The sequence below is a fragment of the Parathielavia appendiculata genome, assembly GCF_033297405.1.
Source record: "Parathielavia appendiculata strain CBS 731.68 unplaced genomic scaffold N657scaffold_9, whole genome shotgun sequence".
Taxonomy (NCBI): Eukaryota; Fungi; Ascomycota; class Sordariomycetes; order Sordariales; family Chaetomiaceae; genus Parathielavia; species Parathielavia appendiculata.
In genome coordinates, this window is record NW_026944228.1 from 869,504 (window position 1) to 888,911 (window position 19,408).

Genomic DNA, 19,408 nt, shown 5'->3' on the forward strand with positions numbered 1-19,408 from the left:
CTGAGCGCCCGAGTGGCTCAGGAAGGGCTTTTCCTGGGCTGATTCAGTCTCCCAATCATGGATTTGTTTCCCATGACTCATACGTCTACCTCCAATTCGTCATTATCTAAAAGGGTTCGACCTAAATCTCATATCCCGGAACGTGTGGCGATATGGAAAGGAAGTTGGGTCATTACAATGGTAGGAGAAGACTCAGTTACAATCTTTCTTTGCAGTCTACCCAACCCATAGATGCGTTGTGTAATGCCTTGGCAAGTTCAACCTAACTGTTCAGGTGAACCGCCCTCGATGGCTCACGAGATATAATAAAGAGGAACGACGTGTCAGGAATCTTAGTTGGTCCCTTTGAACGGAAGTGTTAGGTCACCTGAGGAAGGGCAAACATAACAAGGGGAACTAAGAAATCACAGCATGCAAAAAACAAATAAGTCTGGATTCCTCAAAATGATCAAAGTTGGTATGTACAGAACCTAAAGAAATCATTACACTGCACATGTATTCCGGGTACATGTCTCGACACAGCCGTGTTCAACTCTGTCGTGGCTTCATTCTTCTGCAGGAAGAGCTAGTCTGTGCGGCAGCCACTTCATGCATCATCGTCTTTTCTCGATGAAAAATCCTGCCTCAGCCTCCCCCTGCCTGCCACACACCACTTGGTGGTGGCCACTAGCCAAAGACCAGTATCCACGGCAACGGCCTCGTCGTTGCGGCCATGCACTAGCATGGCCTGTAGCGAGACAATTTTGCGCTGACGCTGGGCCCTCTCTCCTTGCGGCCCACCATGTCCACCTCCAGCGCGGCGCGGTTCGTGTGCGCCTCCAGTTATCGTCAACGTTCGTAGGGTAGGAGCTATCAAGCTACCATTCAGACCCTTTTTCTCCCCTCGCTGTGCTCATAAAGAGGCATTCATGATTTCATCAGGCTGGAGCTATCAAGCAACCAAAGGACCTGGCCTCTCCTTCTATGCTGCTATTCCGCGGTTTGCCAATAAAACAAGATCAAGGGTGTCGGGTGGTGTTGTGGTGGGATGGATAATGTCGTGGTGGAATGCGTCGGGGGTTGATGATGGGGGGTGTCAGCCAGAAGCATAGATGTGGCGTATCTCGGGGTCCCGATAAAGAACGCTGTGGCGGGGTGCGGAAGGACAGTGCTAGGCGCGTAGGCATGGTGGGCGTCGAAACGGAGGATCGCCGATCCATCCTAGCCTTGCTGGAACCGCATCGCCTTACATGTCCATCGACTCGGCGCCGTTAGCGCCAAAGTTGAACCCGGCCTGTTGAGCCCCGTTCGCGGCGGAGCCGAAGCCAAACTGCTGATTCTGACCCATGGCCTCATCGGCATTCTCCTCCTCGTCCGAGAAGTACTTTTCGATGATGTTGTATGCCTTCATGTAGATCTCCTCGTTGGCATTGGTCTGGCAGTCGTGAATCTTCTCCATGCCACCGCATTCCTCGATGAACAGCGCGTAGCGGTTGATCGCGTCGGAGCCCTCTCCTGCAGCCTGCTTATCCAGGTCTCCCACCTTCAGGATGTTCTCGAGGCCGTCCAGAGCAACCTGAATGATCTTGTTGTCAGGGCAGGCAAGGAGATCGCAAAGCGGCTTGATGCAGCCCTGGTTGACCAGGTAGCGAATCTGGTCGGGCTTCTGCAGACCACCGGACGTGGCGTTGCTGATGGCCCAGCATGCCTCCTTACGAGTCTTCAGGTCGCCGTTAGAGAGCAAATGAATCAGAGGAGGAATGATGTTGGCGTCAATGACGGCCTGGATCTGAGCAGAGTTACCAGCCGTGATGTTGGAAATGGTCCAGCAAGCCTCCTTGCGGATCCCATCCTTGTTGCTGCTAAGCAGGGAGAGCAGGCAAGGCAGGGCCCCGCAATTAATAATGACCTGGGTCTGGATATCGTCGCCCGTGACAATGTTGCCAACTGAGCGGAGGGCGGGCGTCTGGACAGAGGTCGAGGCATGCATCAGTAGCTCGACCAGGCGGCGGGGGATGCCGGCCTCAATCACCGCCTGGATCTTGTCGTTGGAGCCGTCCGACAGGTACGAGATGGCCCAGCACGCGTCGATCAGCACCTCGTCATCCAGCGAATATACGAGCTTAGCGAGGATAGGAAGAGCTGGTTGGATCTGAGGCAGAGCAATTAGCATCATGTGATAGCAAGGTAGAAGGGCAGACGTACCGTGTGCCAATCAGGCTGCGGCGTCTTGCCACGGCAGAAGTTGCTCAGAGTCCACGTAGCATTCCGCAGCATACTTAGCTTGCGGCTGTCGCCAAGGAGGTTGAGCAGGGGGCGGAGAGCACCCTGGCTCAGGACGTAATCTCTGCACTGTGGGCTGTCGCCAGCAATGTTACCGAGAGCCCACACAGCCTGCTCGCGGACATCGGGCTCGGGGCTGTTGAGAAGCTCAACGAAAATGGGCACGGCCCCGGCCTCGATTACGACCTGAGTCTGAGAAGCCGACCCGGAGGCGATGTTGGTGAGAGCCCATGCGGCCTCGAATTGGACAAGGGTATGTGGCGAGCGCAGAAACTCGACGAAGCGGCTCACAACGCCAGTCTTGATGACTTCCTCAATAGGCGGGTTGCGCTCCTTGCTGAGCAGCTTCCGGAACTTTGTAGTGGCCTGGATCTGGAGGTCGATCTGGTCCGAGAAGACGCCAGCGACCATTTGGGGGAGGTCTTCATTGAGCTGCGCATTCTTACATTAGCGTCCAGATAAAGGCAAGCCACGATGTCAAGACATTTTGAATTGCTGCAGCGCAGCTGTGGTGCTGTGGTTTGATTATGCTGGGACCCTTGTGTTTATGCCGGAGCGCGGCCTTCGCCTCACGAGCAATAACCACTGTCCACAACAGACGGCGGGGTACAAAGTGGGGTGGGTGCACCAGAACAGCTGCAGCTCCAAGTTGGGGAGAGGCCAACGGCAGGTGATGACATGTGTGTGTTTGGACTAAAGCGGAGGGACAACATACCTGAGACTCGGTCGGCGGGTTTTCATCATCGCTGTCAGGGGCGGCACCCAATGCGGCGCCCGGCCGGTTCTCGCCAGTGCCGATACCACGGCGCTTGGCCAGGTTCTCCTCGCGCTTCGCCTTGCGAATCTCGACCTGCTGCTCCTCCCGGCGGCGGCGCAATTCCTCGGGCTTGAAGGTGCTCTTCGCCTTAAACTGAGTGCGCCGATGCTCGGGGATGTACCGTTCGGCCATGGCTGCGATGGATCGTCGACGACGAAGGGAATGTTTTAGGTCCGGTGATGCGAGAGGAAAGGAGGTGGGGGAGCGAAGCAGAAACACGGTCTGCCGGGACCCTGATTAGGTGCGAAAATAAGACGAGATGCAACCTGTACGAAGCGTCAGGAGATTGCAGTGTGGATGAAGAAATGCCTGGTGTGGCCCGGCACTCTTGTTCTCTGAAGTATGGATGGGCTTCTTGTTGTTTGGGACAATGAAAGAATTTGGAGACGCAGAAACTGAAAACGAAATGGGCCCGCAGTCCCCTCCTATCCGCAGCAGGATGGCCAGGATCCGAAGCCACTGACAGGTTTGCTCCGCCCCACCATCGAGTCAGGAGCAGCTGATTGTGGCCTGAGGCAACAAGGCAGTCATTGAATGGTCTCAAAGCACGGGCCAGGCAACATCCGTCCGAGGAATAGCAGGGCTTGGCGCATCTTACTCCTAAGCAGAGCGTTAGGACGGGCTGCACATGCACTCGCGAGCAACTGGCGATGCTCCCTCTGATTCACACGCGTCTCAGGACGCGTCGGGCATGTCACTGCACCTGCAACTGGGCACAGACGGTGGCGGGAGACTAGGCAAACGAACAGCACCGCCACGAAAGAGCCAAATTCATTCAACTTAATCGGTCTGTAGAACTTTGCCAATACTTATCGGTTTCTCTCCTTCCAAGTCTAGGCAACAATGCCTGTTGGGGCCTCCCGTGCAACTGCTGCGGGCACTGGCCCCCCCGAGCCGTCTCTGCCACCCAACTACACCGAACTCAGGGTCATCCATGATGAAGAGGTGTCTCCAGGGAGTTTTGTCAATGTTATAGGTGTGGTGCAAGACTGTCGTCTCCCCATCCCCACCAGCGGCAAAGGTGAGTGTCTCCAAGCGTTACACATGGACCAGTGTGTTTTGACAACCTTGGCAGACTACAAATCCACCCTCACGCTGTACGACCTCTCTATTCAAGACGAAGGCTATGGCATTAATCTTGTCATATTTCGTCCAGAGGCCGACATGCGGCAAGTCACAGCCGGTGATGTTGTGGCCATAAACACCGCCAAGGTGCAAAGGTTCCAGGGCACCTTGTCCCTCATCACAAATCACAAAACAGCAATTCGCGTCTACACGGCCTCCAAGATCCCAGAGCCGCCAGAATCAGCAAGGACCGCCCTGGCCCCCGGTCCAAAACGAGACTCCCGTCCGCCCAGCGTTGAAGAGGAGGCGTATGTCTCGCACATCTACCACAAGATTGACAAATACTCCCTCCCGGACGAGCACGAGTTCCAGGCAAAAGCTGTACAGTCCCTGAATCTTAAAAGGAAATTTAGCCTCCTCGAGGACGTGAAAGAAGGCCACTTCTACGACTTGGTTGCCCACGTTGCCAGGGACCCGCACTACGGTGACTACACTCTCGGTTTGGCGACTCTCTACATCTCGGACTACACTGAGAACCCAAACTTTCACCCACAGGTTTGGCAGGACTCGACAGAATTGGCACCAGTGGGCGGAGATCCGTACGGCTACAACTCTGGAAGTGTCGACATGCCCACGAAAGACTGGGTTGGGCCGTACGGGAAAAGGACCATCCAGCTCACCTGTTTCGAGCCACACGCCACCTACGTTCGAGATGAAGTCAGGGCTGGCCAGTGGGTAGCGCTCCGCAATGTCCATATCAAGTACGGCCGCGACGGCCGATTTCTTGAAGGCTTCATGCATGGGGAGCAGAATATCTCTAACTCGAGAATCAACGTGCAGATCCTCGAAAAAGGCGACATTGAGGAAAATCCGAATTTCAAGGAGGCCATTCGTCGATTCCGCGACTACGACAAGAAGAGAAAGAAAGAGATCAAAGAGATTAAAGCTGCCCAGGCTGCAGGCTTGAAGCGCAAGGCCGCCGTCTCCTCCGAGCAAGGGAAAAGTTACCTCAATTCAAAGGAGCGCCGCAAGCGCAAGAGGGAAGAAATTCAGAAGAAGGAGAAGGAGAATCTCGCCAACCAAGAGCTGTGCCTCGGCCTCAGCGACAATATCACCTGCGAAGCCCACAACGCCCCGTATTCTACCATCGCCTCCATGCTCAATCCACTTGTTCACCAGGCAACCATCAACAACCAGACCGCCGCCATCGTCATGCCCTTCACCTGTGCCAAGTACCGAGCCCAGGTCCGCGTCGTCGACTTCTTCCCCCCATCTCTCGAGGACTTCGCCTGTAGCCGAAAATCAACCCTGCTCGACGCGCTCTCGGACAATGAGGACGGCAGCGAGTGTCGCTCATCCTCCGAGGACGAGGACTCCCCCGGCGGGACCGACCGTGTCTGGGAATGGCGCTTCGCCCTCCAACTCGAGGACCCGGCTCCGCCTCCTCCAGCAGACACCGACAGGAACAAGAATAATAACACCACTACCCCACGACCGCGTGTCTGGGTCTTCGTCGACAACGCCGAGGCACAATGCCTGACGAGCCTTGACGCTGCCGACCTCCGGCGTAATCCCGAGCTGCTCGTTCAGCTCCGCGAGCGCATGTTTAAACTGTGGGGGAACCTGGAAGAGCACAAAGCCCGGGCTGCCGGGCAACAACAGAAACAGGCTGCCAAGCAGGGTGGCGCACGGCCAGGAGGCAAGAAACCCAACCCCCTGCTCAATATGCCGCCCCTGAATCAAAGTTCTCCCGCGGAAGCCGAGGGTGGTGGTCGGGATGCTGTGAAAGAGGAGCCCATCTCGAATAAGCCGTTTGCATGCTGTATCAAGCAGTATGGTATATACGAAAAGGAGGAGCCGGGGAAGGCGGGCAGGTGGGTTCGTTGTTTCGGGCTGTTTGGGACAAAGATAAACATTTGACCGCCTATGATCATGAATCACGAGTTATACTAGTGTTCCAGTGGTGTTTATGTGTATGGGGTTTCTGGCACTCCTGGAGTTTTGGGATGAACATAAGACGTGTCTTTTGCATTTGCACGGGCCATCGTCAGGAGTTTTTGAGTTAATTTGATACACAATGCCAGGGAGAATATGCATACATGACAACCCAGCTTTTACGGGTTGTTCAATGATTCAGGGCACTTTCATGGCATGCATATCGCATGATTACAACCATATCAACAAAGCCGGTGTTACTAGCAGCATCATGCCAATCTCCTCTGTAAAAGAATTCAGGATGCAGCATCAATCCCAGAGTGAAGTGTTAAACAGCTGTGAACAAAGCAAACTCAGCCTCATCAGCCAAGACCATTATACAACAGCCACTACGCCAAGGGAGCAAAGGAATGGACAATATGAAAACAGAAACAGATGATTCCTCCTCAGTCGCCTATTACAGACTCATCCTCGTCCATCTTATCCCCACGGCCATCACCACCCTCCTCTTCCTCCTCATCCTCAGCATCCTCAATGGGATCATCCAACAACTCCCTTCTCCTCAAGTCCTCCGCAGACCCCTCCTCCGGCTCGGGCTCCTCAATCTCGGATAACTCGGACTCGTCGTGCTCAGCAACAACAATCTCCTCGTTAAGCGGCGCCTTCTTCCCAGCAGCAGTAGCACCGCCACCACCACCACCACCACCACCAGCCGCTTTCCCCTTACCCTTGGCCTTAGCACCACCAGCCGCACCGCCAGCAACCTTCTTCTTTCTTCCTCCTCCTTCTCCACCCCCAGCCACCGCCGACGCCTGCTGCAGCCGCTCCCTGACTTTCCCTTCATCAAGGTACAAGACCGTCTCCCGATGATTCGGCCCAAGTTTGCCCTGGTTGCGTACCATCCTCCTTCTCAACTTGCCTGCTTGGGGGCCGACATGATCCGCCATCTTGGCCAGGATGGCCAGCACCAGCTTGCCTGCCAGCTCGCACAGGGCGCGCTCAAGCTTGAGCTCCTTACCCTTGCGCTCCGTGGGCGACAGGGCCGCGTCGGCGGCTGCTTCCTCCTCGTCTTCATCATCATCTTCTTCTGCTTCCAAGTCTTCTTCGTCGGCGGCGGGGAGGGCCGCGTCTTGTTGTTCAAGTTGATCGTCCCGGGAGGGCTCCTTGAGCGCGCGCTTAGTGACACGGGCGTAGGCGCGCTCGGCAGCGTTGTAAATCTCAATGAGCTCGTTGGTGAGGCCTGGTTGGATGGGTTCGAAGAGGGGCTCGAGGTGGGCGTAGATCTGCGGTTGCGACGGGGATTGTTTGACTGCTTCGCGGAGGGAGGCGAACAGCACGTGCAGGTCGCAGAGGGCGCCGGTCGCGAAGAGGCGGAGGTCGTCGTTGGTGCCGCGCGAGGAGAGGGTCCAGATCAGGTTGTTGGCGTACGTCTTGCGGAGGCTGGACAGCCGCTGGACGGGTTGGGCGGGGATGGCGGTGGAGGATTGCACTACCGTGAGGAGCGCGCGGACTTTCCACATGAAGTAGAAGTTGGAGGCTTGGATGGCGTACGAGACGGCTTCATCTTCGAGGTCATCGAGCGCTTCGTCAACCTGGTCGAGCTTGCCGCGGTGGACGGTGCGGGTGATGAGTTCGATGACCGGGTTGGACGAGTCTTCAGATTGGCCTTCGGCTTCGAATACTTCCACGCAGTCGGCGATGCTGGCGAGCTTGCTGACCTTGAGAAGGATGCTGCCCAACTGGGTAATGGCAGGAGTTTCCATGTTGCCGCGGTCGCTGAGCTCGTGGGACTTGTCGAAATGCCGGAGGGCGTTAATCACCGTCTCCCACAGCTCTGCAATCTTGGTATATGTTATCTCCTCCAGTTCGTCGTACTTCCGCGCGTGCAACAAAGCTGCTGTTGCTTCTGCCAGGACACCTCTGTCGACATGCCTATCGAACTGGGTGCATATCTCGTCCAACAAGCGGTTGTATGTTGTCGAGTCCTGGCGCAGCTGCTGGAATACGTCGAGGGGCAATGAGTGCTCCAGGCGTAATACCATGACCGCAGTGCTGGCTTCGGCTCCATACTTGTTCAAAAGGCGAGGGATAATGCCAGCAAGGTGTACGGCCGAATCCTCGGCGCTGTCACCGGCATCTGGCCGTTGCTTCCTCTTGCTCCTGTCGGCGTCTGAGGCTGATGCCAGGCTCAGCTTGACAGCAGACGCGAGAACCTCCAGAAGCACAGACTCTTCTTTACCCTCTGGTGCCAGAGCATTCTTAAGCGTCGCCTCGTTTGAGGTGCGCTTGGATGACGATCTCGACTTTGTACTTGTCGTGTGGTCATAGAGAAGATAACCGGACAAGAGCTCCCAATTCTTGACTTGATCGATCTTCTCGTACAAGACCTGCGAGGCCAGCGAGATGCGGGTCTCGGGCGCCACAGCCTGAACCATCTCGACAGCAATATCCAAATAACGGACTGGCTGTGTGTGGTTCTCTTCCTCAAGCTGCGCATCGTACGCAGCCAGGAGCTCGGCAAGGCACTTGATGCTGATCCAATCTCGGCGGGGAGAAAAGTAATCATCCTCCTCGTCGTCACCAAACAGTTCGTCAACAGCATCGACGCCTCCCATGTCCTCGATCTTCGTCTCGATTGAGTCGTTAACACAACCGGCAAAGAAATCAATGACAGCCCTCCGTACGCGTAACTCCGAATCGAAGACCAACCGGCCAATAGAGTCGATCTCGTCGGGCTCGAGCATGCCGGTGTCCTTCAGGATCTGGATGACAGAAATGGCGACGACCCGAACACTGACGTCGGCGTCCTTGGTAGCCATCTCGACCAGGCGCGGCCGGAATCGGTCGATGAAGTGACCAAGCTTCTCAGCATCGCGCTTCAATATCCGGGCGAGCTGCTTGAGCACCTCTTGTCTGGTTTGTGGGGTGGGGTCGGACAACATCCAGCCCAAGTATCGTAGATACTCAGGTTCCATGAAGAAGGTGGGCAGAAGCCAGATCCACGTGCCGAGAGCCTCAACACACTCGGTTCGGATCTTGGCGTCGATATCGCGGTATCGGTGGACGAAGACGGTTTCAAAAAAGTCTGTTATTTGCTCCTGGCAAATCTGTCGGTTACGCTCTGCTTCCTCGAGGTTCTTCTGGATCACGGCCAATCGTTCCTTGTTCTTCCCCTTACGGCTCTTCTCGGCGTCAACCTGCTGGGTCATCTTTGTGATGCGGTCGTCGAGCTTCTTCGCAACTTCGACCAGAGCGGCCTCCATGGCGAGAGCGACGGTGGTTGCTGTATGCCTAAACGGCCGAAGGGTCGACGAAGACATGGACGCCACCCATCGCGCGATATTCTCCATCAATGCGCTGTCCTTGTAGAGGACGTCGGTCTCGTGGAGAACGGTGACCAGAGACCTGAAAAAGCCGACCAGCAGGTCGCGGAACGACTTCGTAGACTTGGCTCTCGAAATGAGGGGATAGTCCGTGATTCCCTCCTATTGCAGTCGAGGTTAGCACGATCGTGCATGTTGGTGGAAAAGCGGCCTGCCTTACTTCAGCGTAGACGTTCTGCAAATCCGCCAGCCTGTTGGAGCAGTTTTCTGGGTCTCGTATATCGTCTTGGGTGACCTGCTGGTCGCAGCCAGCCGACAGGAGGATGCAGTTCACGAGGTCAGTGACGGCAGCAGTGTCGTCCGCCTGGTATTTGTGGTACCATTCCGTCGCAACCTTGTCGGAAGAATCTCCAGAGGCAAAGACGTCGGCTACATCCATAGTCAGTAATGTGCTAGGAACCGGCAACCGCATTTGCGGCGTCAAGAGCACCTACCATACAGCCCATGAGCCTCGCGCTGGGCAACCGCAATTCGGACCGCCTTTTTCGGGCGACTCGGTAGACTGGCAGCATGAACGGGCTCTCGGGGCGGCGCGTCGCCGTTGATTTTTGGCTTTTTTGCGGCCGGTTTCCTCGACTTGGCTGCTTGCGACGATGAGGGCTTCTTCTTCTTTGGAGCGCGCCGGGGTTCCTCGGTGGCCGTGTCGTCTGCATCATCATCATTGGCATCATTAATATCGCCCATCTCATCGGGCGACTCGTTTTCCGCATCCTCGTCGTCGTGATCTGCATTCCGCTTGCGCTTGGTGGCGGGCGCATGGGGAGTAAACTTGGTGGGCGCCTTCGTGACGCGTCCGGAGCGGCGCGCGGTAGAAGTGGGAGCAGGTGAGCTCGTCGCGGTGTTGTCTGAGGTCTCCATGAGTGGCTGTCGTCTCGATAACATTACATTTGTTGTGTGTGAATAGGTAGGCCGTTGTCAAGGGGGCGGCGAATTGGCCGTTGTCGTGTCTAGCAATTGCAATTGACGCGTCCAGAGTGGCCGTCGATCACCAGATTATTTTGGTGGATTGCCCCCACTCTCGACAACCCCTTGCAGGCTGCTGTGAAGTTCCACCAACGGCCAGAAACAGGGCAGTGCTACTGCTGCGTATGGTATGCAGTTACCGAGGTATTGAAACAATCCATGAATTCCACCCAGCATCTGCCAGAACATTTAATGATAATCATGAACGGGTATAGTCTAAATACAGCGTCTAAGTTGTTGAAGGTCCGGCACGCCCTAAGGCACAGCGGTGTAGGAATAATAATAAATACAGCGTCTAGTATAACCGTGCCTTACCCCATCGTTGCGTGTTGGACCCGATCCATCTACAACACTGGACTCGGTGGCGACGGTCTGCCCGCTAACCGCACAACGGCCCCCGGATCACCTTACACACAACAGCGCCTGGTCGCCGAAATGCTGCGAGATGCTGCCTTCCTGAGACAACATGGATCCAATCCAGAGCCGGCCGGCCTCAACTGCCGGCGCTCCAAACTTGACCACGACGCAGCCCCTGACATTGGCGGCTGACCAGAGCAGCCTACTCTCCTTCTCCATCTGCAGCCTCTGGACCCGCCACTTCTCTCGCGGCGAGAGCAAGACCTCGGACTGTTTCTTCGCGTCGTCGCTTCGCCAGTCGCGCGCCCCGAGCCGCGGGAGGGCGGCGAACTCGGCCAGGAAGAAGTCGCCCAGCGCCTTCACCAGCGGCCCTCGGAGGATGAGAGTCCCGCTGACGCCCAAACCGTGCATCGACTCGCGGAGCGTCGGCAGCTGGGCATGGGCTCGGTTGCTGTCGAGGATAACGGAATCTCGCACCAGCAGTCGGCCACGAGCAGCTACCTCGTCATCGCCGACCGTCCAGACCTCGTTGCGGCCAACCCACTTGACGAAGCTCCAGTTCTCCCCGCGTGCAGTACGGCCCTGGGTAACCCAATCCAAGAGGCAGAGCGACGAGTTCTGTGCTAGCCTGAATGTTTGGATTTGCTCGTAGACGCTGGCTTCGAAAGGCTGGACCGGGTCTGGGAGCAGACAGACGGCCGCGCCGGGCGCAATGCTGACGTGCATGGCCTGGCGAGTGACAATATCCGGACTAGGCGACTTGAAGATCTTGGTGTGCCCCTGCGTGGCCAGACTCAGCTTCGCGCCAGCCTTCACGTCGATGGACAGCTTGACCTGGTCCCCGCCCACAAGGCCGCCGCCATAGGAAAGCAGGAAGACAAGGGCACTTTTGGTCTCGGGGGCCCGCATCGGCGTGATCAATTTGAGAGGGTACTGATATGTGAATGCCTCGACCCCGCTGATGCCCTCAGGGAGGAGCCGGATCACAATGCGACCCTCCCCGTCGGCAGATGAGGATTTGGGGAATGGCGAGTCCATGGCGCTTGTCACCTCATGCCGGCTTCTGAGGGCATCCAAAGGGACAGATATCCGGGAATGCAACGGCAGAAGAGTGAATAGCAGGAAGTTGACCTGCGCAGAACCGGAACCGATAACCAACCCTGAAGAAGATCGCCAAGACTGAAGGTGAAGCTTAACTACAGAGTCATAGCCCATACACAACCCTTATCGCATCACACGCCCCGCGCTAGCACATCGTCACCCACCAGGGACCCTTGCTGCACACTCGCGGTTTGTGGGGCATGGAAGTCGAGAAATGCAACCCAACGCCCAAATCGCAACTTTCTTTCTCGGCGCTTGCCCTGTCCTCTCTTTTTATCGTTTCAAACGGTTTCGCTACAACAATCCGTCCAGCACAGATGCCTCCAAAGCTGACATCAAGAGGACGGGGCCGTGGCCGGGGAGGCACAGCCCGCGGTGCGGCCTCCGCTGCGGCTTCCCGCGATGCTGCACGAACTCCGGTCGATGCCCCCGCCGCCGAGTCTTCTGGCGCCGCGACAGCTAGTGCGACCAGTCTCTCGGCGCCAGCACCACCTCTCAGGATGGTTGTGCCTTCCGATAATCCGCCCTCGTCTGAGGGCCTAAACGTGCCGACAGTGTCTCGAGAAGCTAGCAGCACTCCCGCGCCAACCTCCTCAAGTCGCGGTTCTGCCGCCAGCAAATTCAAGCCCAAGGCCGTTCGTCGTAGTGAGACAGAGCGCGCGCGCATCGCCGAAGAGCAGTTGAGGATACAGGAACAGAGGAACGCTGAAGAAGCGAGGCGACTCGCTCGCCTTAACCGTGGTCGTGGTCGAGGACGTGCCCGAGGTCGCGGTGGATTCAATTTCCGGACCGCAGGAGCTGCTGGCCCATTGGCGGCTGGATTGAGTTGTAAGTTTGCGCTGCTCGGGACAATTTTGCACGATGTTTTCCGTGCACTAACACCATCATCACAGTCGGCAGTGGAGGTTCGTCGGGCCAAGGTGGCTACGCTTTTGCATCCAGCTCAGGCTACGTTAAAAATGAAGGCCAAGGCCAAGGAGAGCGGAGCACCTACGGCGCGTCTGGTATCGTCGATAATAGCAGGATCAACGCCGACCTACTCTACAACTACGTCGAGATCTCGGACGAGGAAGACCAAGCTTCCATTACATCGACCCAGAAGAAGAAGAAGAAGCCCATCATGCCCATGGGTATCCGGCGTGTTGAGCACAAAGACGAGGGTGTCACCATGACGACAGCCGCGGAGATTGAGGCCCAAGAGAAGGCCGGCGCCGTGGAAGAGGAGTCGGACGACGACGCCTTGTTTGTCAGCCGAGCCGCCCAAGTCGAGGATTTCGACGAGGCGCCTATGGATGAAGGCGTCGGCGAGCCGGCCCAGACACGCAACATCAAGAAGGAGGAGGTTGAGGCTGGTGCAATGGACCTGGACGAACTTCCCGAGGGCCAGCGCATCAAGGCGCCCGAGTCTCCCGAGCTGAAGAAGAAGGTCCTTGTGGGCCAGCAGAAGGCTAAAAAGTCTTCAGCACCAAAGGACCCCGAAGCCGAAGCCATCGCAAATGACCTCCAGCGCATGCTCAATTTGTTCACCGTTCGAGGCGAGGACGGCCAGGTGGCCGAGGATGGTACGGCGAACAATGCTGCGCTCGAAGGCCACATGTTCCTTTTCCAATTCCCGCCCGTCCTGCCGCCTTTGCACGTTGTGCCCCGCGACGGCACGTCGGCGAATCCAATCGCGATAAAGCCGGAGCCGGACGACGATGTGGTCATGCTGAATGAGCCACCCGTCAATATCGATCTCACACAGGACGATAACGCCAAGGTCAAGAAGGAAGACGAGGGCGAAGAAGAGCCGGAGGGGCAGGCGAAAGAGAAGAGCGACGAGCTCAAGGAAGGAGGCTACATCGGCAACCTGGTTGTGCGCAAGTCGGGCAAGGTGGAGCTGAGCTGGGGCGGACAGAAGTTGGAGCTCATGCCGGGCATCCAGAGCAATTTCTTGTCGACGGCCGTGCTGATTGAGCACGCGGACAAGAAGCCCGACGATCCCAGCCAGATGGCCGGTGTTGCCTATGGCATGGGCAAGATCCAGGGCTCCTTTACCCTCGCGCCAGTGTGGGGTGATGAGGAGGAGTGGGTCGTGGACCCCAAGGATCTTGAGGTTCCGGAGAAATAAAAGGAACGGAGTTGATGGCGGGCCGCAGTGTTTAGAGGGCTCTCGTCGCTTTGGCGGAGGGCCGCCTCTGACGTACCCGCCGAGATTACTGGTCTCAGTGTTGCTGGCCACAAGTACGAGCCGCATGGCATCGAGGTGACGGGTCCAAGTAGGACATGATCTACCACCTCAGAATTGTAGTATAGACGGATGGTTATATGTCGGAATAGATACCCGGAATACGGCCCATATGGATGGGGCACGCAACATTAGCAGCCAGCGAATAGGATCACGACTTCTGAACTGACACCTCGCACGGCAGTTGTATCGTAGTTTAGCAAACACCAATCGCTGTTGTAGCCATCCAAGACCACTCTCCTGGGTCACGGTTTCCAGGTTCCCCGCGTTTCCACAAGTAATACATCCCTCCGCGCCATTTCTTTCATTCCAGGTGTTCACGCTCCACTTAGCTTTGAAACTGTAACAACACCACACTGTCGGATATCCCGAGAGTACCATCCTACTCTCCGGATATCCCGAGACATCACCTTGGCTACCTGGATGCCCTACTCACGGAACGTACACATGACGAATTCTCGTGGTGACGATTAGGACAAGACGGATAAGGGTTCCGCTCCTTGGTTGCCGTGAGGAAGCTTATTTACGCCTTACACTCGACAGATTGCTGAGCCAAAGTTGTCATCCTGAGGCAGGCAAGTTACACAACAAGAGCACAATGGGTGAACAAATTTATACAGACGAGGCAATTCACCTCATCATTATCGGCGCCGGCCTGGCCGGATTGAGCGCGGCGCTGTCGACCAAGCTGGCGAACCCAGCTCACCGCGTGACGGTTCTGGAGACGGTCAAGCAGCTGCAGGAAGTTGGTGTAAGTCGTATTCCTCTCTCTCTCGTGCCCTCCTTTCGCCCTTGCCTTCCACCTTTCTCTAGTTACCACCAATTCTTATCCAAATCACCAATCCTTCTCCTTTTGACGCATTCTCAACGACTCCAAGTCACTATACCATACTAACACCTCTGAAAAGGCCGGCCTGCAAATAACCCCCAACGGCACCCGCCTCCTCTCCGCCTGGGGCCTCACGCCGCAGCTCGCTCCCGTCGCCACCGTTCCCACCGCGCTCTCCGTCCACCGCTACGACGGCACCAAACTCCTCGCCCGCGAGCCAGCACTGCAATCCACCATGGCAGCGCGCTACGGCCACCCCTTCTGGGACCTGCACCGCGTCGACCTGCAGCAAGCAATGCTCTCCCGCTGCGCTGCCCTCGGCGTCGCCATCCAGCTCAACGCGCGCGCTGTCAGGGTCGACTTCGACGACGCCCGCGTGCACCTGCACGATGGCCGGGTCGTGGAGGGCGACGTGGTGCTGCTGGCGGACGGCCTGTGGAGCCAGATCCGGCCGCAGTTCTTGGGCCGGCCCAGCCCGGCAATCCTGACGGGCGATCTGGCATACCGGATCACGGTGCGCGTGGACGAGCTCGAGGGGGACGACGCCGCGGAGCTGAGGGCGTTTGTGGCGGACGAGCCGACGGTGGATTTCTGGGTCGGGCCGAGGTCGCACTGCGTCGGATATCCCGTGCGGGCCGGGCAGGTGTATAACCTGGTGCTTTTGTGTCCAGATGATCTGCCGGGGGACGTGGTCAAGCTGGAGGGGGATAAAGATGAGATGAGGGAGCGGTTCAGGGGGTGGGATCCGTTGCTGGGCAAGTTTCTGCGGCAGGTCAAGGGGGTCGTGCATAAGTGGAAGCTGATGTGGTTGGATGCGCTGCCCGAGTGGGCGAACGAAGGCGGCACGTTTTTCATGGCGGGCGACTGCTGTCATCCGATGTTGCCGTATCTGGCGCAGGGGGCGAACTCGAGTCTTGAGGATGGTGCGGTGTTGGGGTCGTTGCTGGGGAAGGTGAGGAGGAGCGAGATGAAGAGACAGCTGCCGTGTGTGTCTAAAATGTATCAGGATTTGAGGATGGAACGCGGGAGGAGGATCCAGCTTGAGACATTCCGGCAGCGCGATGATTCACACCTCGAGGACGGCGAAGCCCAGGAGAGAAGGGATGCTCTAATGTTGAGTATGCTGGGAAAAAAGGTCAAGGCACCCTTCCCGAGTCGCTGGACGTGCCCCAAGATTCAAAAGTTTCTGTATGGCTATGATGCGTACGCCGAGGCGGAGAAGGCGTACAAGGAGAAGCCGTTTTGATTTTGAGAGGGCCCCCCGAGCATCGAGCGTTAGATTCAGGGTCATGCGATAGATCTACCGCCAGAACATAAATTTTAGTCCCGATGATTGCGGAAAATGATTGCATGATGTCTGCTGTGATGATCCAGTCCGTCACGGCCTGTTTTGTCTTACCCTAACCCGTTTCCAAGACACTGTCCCAGCCACAATCCCGTGTCTAACCATTACTTATTACAGGCTGGGGCTTGCACCCATCTCACACCTTCACCCACAACTTGAACCCAGACACCGCGCACCTACACCCAGCGAGCGCAACAGAGCCCAGCACGATCACCAGCCCCGCCCATACCTGCGCCCACAAGTACTGCCCCGCCGACTTGTCGATGATGGCGCCGGCCGTCGGCGGCCCCGCGAGCGAGGCAAACGCAATGATGGTGCAGACCATGCCGTACCGCGTCCCCATCTTTCTCGGATCCTTGGTCAAGCTGGCCAGCGAGCAAGTGAACAGGCCCTGTGCGGCGCCGTTGGCGAGGCCAAAGAAGACCGAGAACACGTACATGCCCGCCCGCGTGGTGACGCCGGTCCACGCAAAGAGCATGCAGCCCAGAACCAGAACGTGGAACGCGTACATGTTAATGGGCCCGAGGTATCGGTCTGCCAGGAAGCCTACCAAGGGCCGGCTCGGGATGCTCATGCCGTTTGTGATGACTGCTCGACAGATTAGTCATGTCGACCTACTCTGGGCGAGTCCGGAGTGAACCTGGAGCGACGGTGCCGTTGTCTTGGTCTCGAGACAGCAGGGAAGGGACAAAAGAGCACTGGTTTGACATACGGAGGAGTTGGACTGAGTCGGTAGTGGAAAAGTGAATGACGTTTCGGGCGTATGCGTTGATCTAAGAATCATCAGCATTCGAGTATAACAGTAAACGAAATGACGATACTCACATAGAAAAAGCCAAAATAGAGCGCCCAAAAGAAGAGAAACGCTCCGAGGATGTACAAGAGATAAGGCCCCTCCCTAAAGGCATCCCATTCAACGAGTGGGCCTGACTTCCTTGGTGTCAGCCGCGGCCTCAAAATCAGAATCGCAACGGCCGACATGATCAGCGCGAGAAAGGCAGCGCATCTGACAGCCCACGGGAAGCCAATCTGCGGGATAAGGTATTGAATCGTTGCTGGGAAGATAACGCTCCCGAAGCCGGTCCCGGATGCCGCAAGGGCTAGCGCCAACGACCGCTTGTGCACAAAGTACGAGTTGACGACAGAGATCGGCGGCATGAACATGATGCCCAGTCCTAGACCCGTACACAGCCCCTGAGCAAGGAAGATCTGCCAGTACTCGGTGCACAGACTCGTCATGAAGGTCCCAAACACGACGAGGAACGACCCCACGGCAATGGTCGTCTTTACGTATCCCGCATCCGCCATTCTCCCCGAGAACGTGCACATAACGAAGGCGAGGAAGATCTGCAAGGACCCGATCCATGAGATCTGGGAATCGGGGAGCTTGAGCGCGTCTCGGTAGTGAAGCTGGTATACACCGAACATCGATGGATAGCCCCATGACATCGAGTTGACGAGAGCTGCCGCAAAGACTTGAGACCAAGCGGTGAATCCACCGTCAGGAGGCTGGAGCCCTTCCGCGGCTGGAGGAGCTGCATCGTCAGTTCCTGATTCTGTGACGGCATCGGCTGTCGCGGTTCCTTTGCTTATTGAAATGGCTTTCTCGACGTCGAGGGCGGCTGTCATGTTGACGGAATTGTTCGAGGGCTCTGAGGACCGAAACCACGGGCGAACATCGAGGGGACGGCAAGCTTCTTAATTATGAATCATTGAACGGCCCGGGCCCCAAAGATCAACTCGGCACACGGCCCCATCCTGTTTGTCATAGTCGCATCCGACGCCGGGAAAAGTCCAATTCACAGGCGAGGCTACATCCGGCCTTATTTCCGCCGAGACCGACATCGCCCGTTTCTAGATGTCATCCACGCCTTTGTGGTGGAGCCAAGGTCCCGATGGATCTTCCGGCGGCGAATCGGGCGCCGGCAGAGCGTGCCCCGCAGCCCAGCTGCTGCGCAAAGCATGCAACTGTAGATATGCACACCATGAAGTCGCTTCAAGAACAGCGGTTCGCGCGGCGGCCGGGGACCGTATCCGCGATGTTCAGGTGAACCAAATACGGCCCACAGTATATGGAGTCGGCCCGTGGCACACGGTAACGGCCGGGCCTCGTCGCGATGGCTGCACGGATTCCGATCGCTGCGCAGAGAGATGGTTTTCGATGAGTCTTGTCTCCACTTCACCGGGTTGCCCATTCCGTAGATAAAATGTCACCTCATTGAAGCGGTTGCTGAACCAAATGCATAGAGGAAGGTAGGACTTTAGGATTTCAAGTCGAAGTCAAGCTGGGAACTGAAGGTTGCCCAGGCTGGCAATCTTTTCCATCTGACGGAGTGGATGGAACCGGTTGACGCTGTGCAGCTCCACATTGCCGTGGCTGCGAAGAATGGTTGAGAAGTCCAGAGAGGAAGCAGAAAATAATGAAAATGGAAGGAATCAAAAACAACTTGAAGGGGAAGAAGATGAGTTAACGTTAGATGATTGGAGAGAGTAAATAGAGGTGGGCTGGACAGCTGGTGCCACAACCAAGCAACCCTCAACCTTATTGCAAGTGCTCTTTGTATGTGCGGAGTGCGCAACACATCCCGTTTTGACAAACCGTACTGTGTAATGCACCATATCTTTTCGCTGCAACTCTGTCCATCATAAGAAAACTGTGATGGGCATGACAGCGAGGATAGGTAGAAAGGGACTTTGGCCACCAACAATCCAATTGACCTCGCCACAGCCCCGCACAAGCCAGTTGCCGGGCACCCGCCAGATCCCGCAAGCCCCACCTTAAAAGCCGGCGCGCCCAACCAGGGCTGGCTTGAACTCTCAACCAATGACGTACCATGATTTTACCACATTTGATCGGAAAGGGAAGGCGTCGTCTTCCGACCCACTTGGCGCGTTGCAATGCAAGCCTTCGCCGGCAAAACACAATAGCGGCACTCCCGTTCTGGTTCAGTTACAAGTTCATCATGAGCGCGCTACAAGCAAACGTAATGAAAGTATTTAGGGAGTATTGCACACCTATTACTAAATGGTAAGCTGATAGCAACAGCCTAGTGGAGCTGGACTCGACTTTCGAATGCCAATTCATTCACTGGGTTTGATTAGGTAATCCCACTTTTCCTCTCTC

At 56.7% G+C, this 19,408-nt stretch overlaps 7 protein-coding genes across 7 annotated transcripts; 3 read left to right on the forward strand and 4 right to left on the reverse strand.

The window, feature by feature from the left end:
* Positions 1-1,035: 1,035 nt before the first annotated feature.
* Positions 1,036-2,806, reverse strand: N657DRAFT_504334 (ARM repeat-containing protein). Its single transcript, XM_062787692.1, has 2 exons — positions 2,185-2,806; positions 1,036-2,131 (listed from the first exon to the last, which is right to left on the reverse strand). The coding sequence occupies exons 1-2, from the start codon at positions 2,671-2,673 to the stop codon at positions 1,226-1,228; spliced, it is 1,395 nt and encodes a 464-aa protein (XP_062646197.1). The 5' UTR covers positions 2,674-2,806; the 3' UTR covers positions 1,036-1,225.
* A 900-nt stretch (positions 2,807-3,706) lies between these two features.
* Positions 3,707-6,377, forward strand: N657DRAFT_691674 (uncharacterized protein). Its single transcript, XM_062797121.1, has 2 exons — positions 3,707-4,100; positions 4,155-6,377. The coding sequence occupies exons 1-2, from the start codon at positions 3,923-3,925 to the stop codon at positions 6,062-6,064; spliced, it is 2,088 nt and encodes a 695-aa protein (XP_062646198.1). The 5' UTR covers positions 3,707-3,922; the 3' UTR covers positions 6,065-6,377.
* N657DRAFT_672965 (uncharacterized protein) lies at positions 6,228-11,957 on the reverse strand. Its single transcript, XM_062795667.1, has 4 exons — positions 10,837-11,957; positions 9,897-10,326; positions 9,623-9,831; positions 6,228-9,564 (listed from the first exon to the last, which is right to left on the reverse strand). Exons 1-4 carry the CDS (start codon positions 11,818-11,820, stop codon positions 6,526-6,528), a joined length of 4,662 nt encoding a protein of 1,553 aa, XP_062646199.1. The 5' UTR covers positions 11,821-11,957; the 3' UTR covers positions 6,228-6,525.
* Positions 11,958-12,383: 426 nt separating this feature from the next.
* N657DRAFT_576128 (uncharacterized protein) lies at positions 12,384-13,993 on the forward strand (the record flags this gene model as incomplete). Its single annotated transcript, XM_062789153.1, has 2 exons — positions 12,384-12,711; positions 12,777-13,993. 2 exons carry the CDS (start codon positions 12,384-12,386, stop codon positions 13,991-13,993), a joined length of 1,545 nt encoding a protein of 514 aa, XP_062646200.1.
* Positions 13,994-14,708: 715 nt separating this feature from the next.
* N657DRAFT_657250 (FAD/NAD(P)-binding domain-containing protein) lies at positions 14,709-16,185 on the forward strand (the record flags this gene model as incomplete). Its single annotated transcript, XM_062794790.1, has 2 exons — positions 14,709-14,861; positions 15,019-16,185. 2 exons carry the CDS (start codon positions 14,709-14,711, stop codon positions 16,183-16,185), a joined length of 1,320 nt encoding a protein of 439 aa, XP_062646201.1.
* Positions 16,186-16,302: 117 nt separating this feature from the next.
* Positions 16,303-18,010, reverse strand: N657DRAFT_504388 (MFS general substrate transporter). The gene is made up of 3 exons (XM_062787694.1): positions 17,110-18,010; positions 16,925-17,057; positions 16,303-16,872 (listed from the first exon to the last, which is right to left on the reverse strand). Exons 1-3 carry the CDS (start codon positions 17,911-17,913, stop codon positions 16,421-16,423), a joined length of 1,389 nt encoding a protein of 462 aa, XP_062646202.1. The 5' UTR covers positions 17,914-18,010; the 3' UTR covers positions 16,303-16,420.
* N657DRAFT_504375 (uncharacterized protein) lies at positions 18,011-18,653 on the reverse strand. Its single transcript, XM_062787693.1, has one exon. It carries the CDS (start codon positions 18,477-18,479, stop codon positions 18,108-18,110), a length of 372 nt encoding a protein of 123 aa, XP_062646203.1. The 5' UTR covers positions 18,480-18,653; the 3' UTR covers positions 18,011-18,107.
* Between the last annotated feature and the right edge of the window lie 755 nt (positions 18,654-19,408).

Excerpts from the sequence above, each read along its gene's own strand:
- N657DRAFT_504334 (XM_062787692.1), bottom strand. The coding sequence starts at position 2,673 with ATGGTCGCTGGCGTCTTCTCGGACCAGATCGACCTCCAGATCCAGGCC. Across the intron at positions 2,132-2,184 it reads CGCAGCCTGATTGGCACACG|ATCCAACCAGCTCTTCCTAT; the intron begins GTACGTCTGCCC and ends GCTCTGCCTCAG.
- N657DRAFT_691674 (XM_062797121.1), top strand. The coding sequence starts at position 3,923 with ATGCCTGTTGGGGCCTCCCGTGCAACTGCTGCGGGCACTGGCCCCCCC. Across the intron at positions 4,101-4,154 it reads CATCCCCACCAGCGGCAAAG|ACTACAAATCCACCCTCACG; the intron begins GTGAGTGTCTCC and ends CAACCTTGGCAG.
- N657DRAFT_672965 (XM_062795667.1), bottom strand. The coding sequence starts at position 11,820 with ATGGACTCGCCATTCCCCAAATCCTCATCTGCCGACGGGGAGGGTCGC. Across the intron at positions 9,832-9,896 it reads CGAGGCTCATGGGCTGTATG|CCGACGTCTTTGCCTCTGGA; the intron begins GTAGGTGCTCTT and ends CTATGGATGTAG. Across the intron at positions 9,565-9,622 it reads TGCAGAACGTCTACGCTGAA|GAGGGAATCACGGACTATCC; the intron begins GTAAGGCAGGCC and ends CGACTGCAATAG.
- N657DRAFT_504388 (XM_062787694.1), bottom strand. The coding sequence starts at position 17,913 with ATGACAGCCGCCCTCGACGTCGAGAAAGCCATTTCAATAAGCAAAGGA. Across the intron at positions 17,058-17,109 it reads TCTATTTTGGCTTTTTCTAT|ATCAACGCATACGCCCGAAA; the intron begins GTGAGTATCGTC and ends GATGATTCTTAG. Across the intron at positions 16,873-16,924 it reads CAACGGCACCGTCGCTCCAG|TCATCACAAACGGCATGAGC; the intron begins GTTCACTCCGGA and ends TCTGTCGAGCAG.
- N657DRAFT_504375 (XM_062787693.1), bottom strand. The coding sequence starts at position 18,479 with ATGGGCAACCCGGTGAAGTGGAGACAAGACTCATCGAAAACCATCTCT.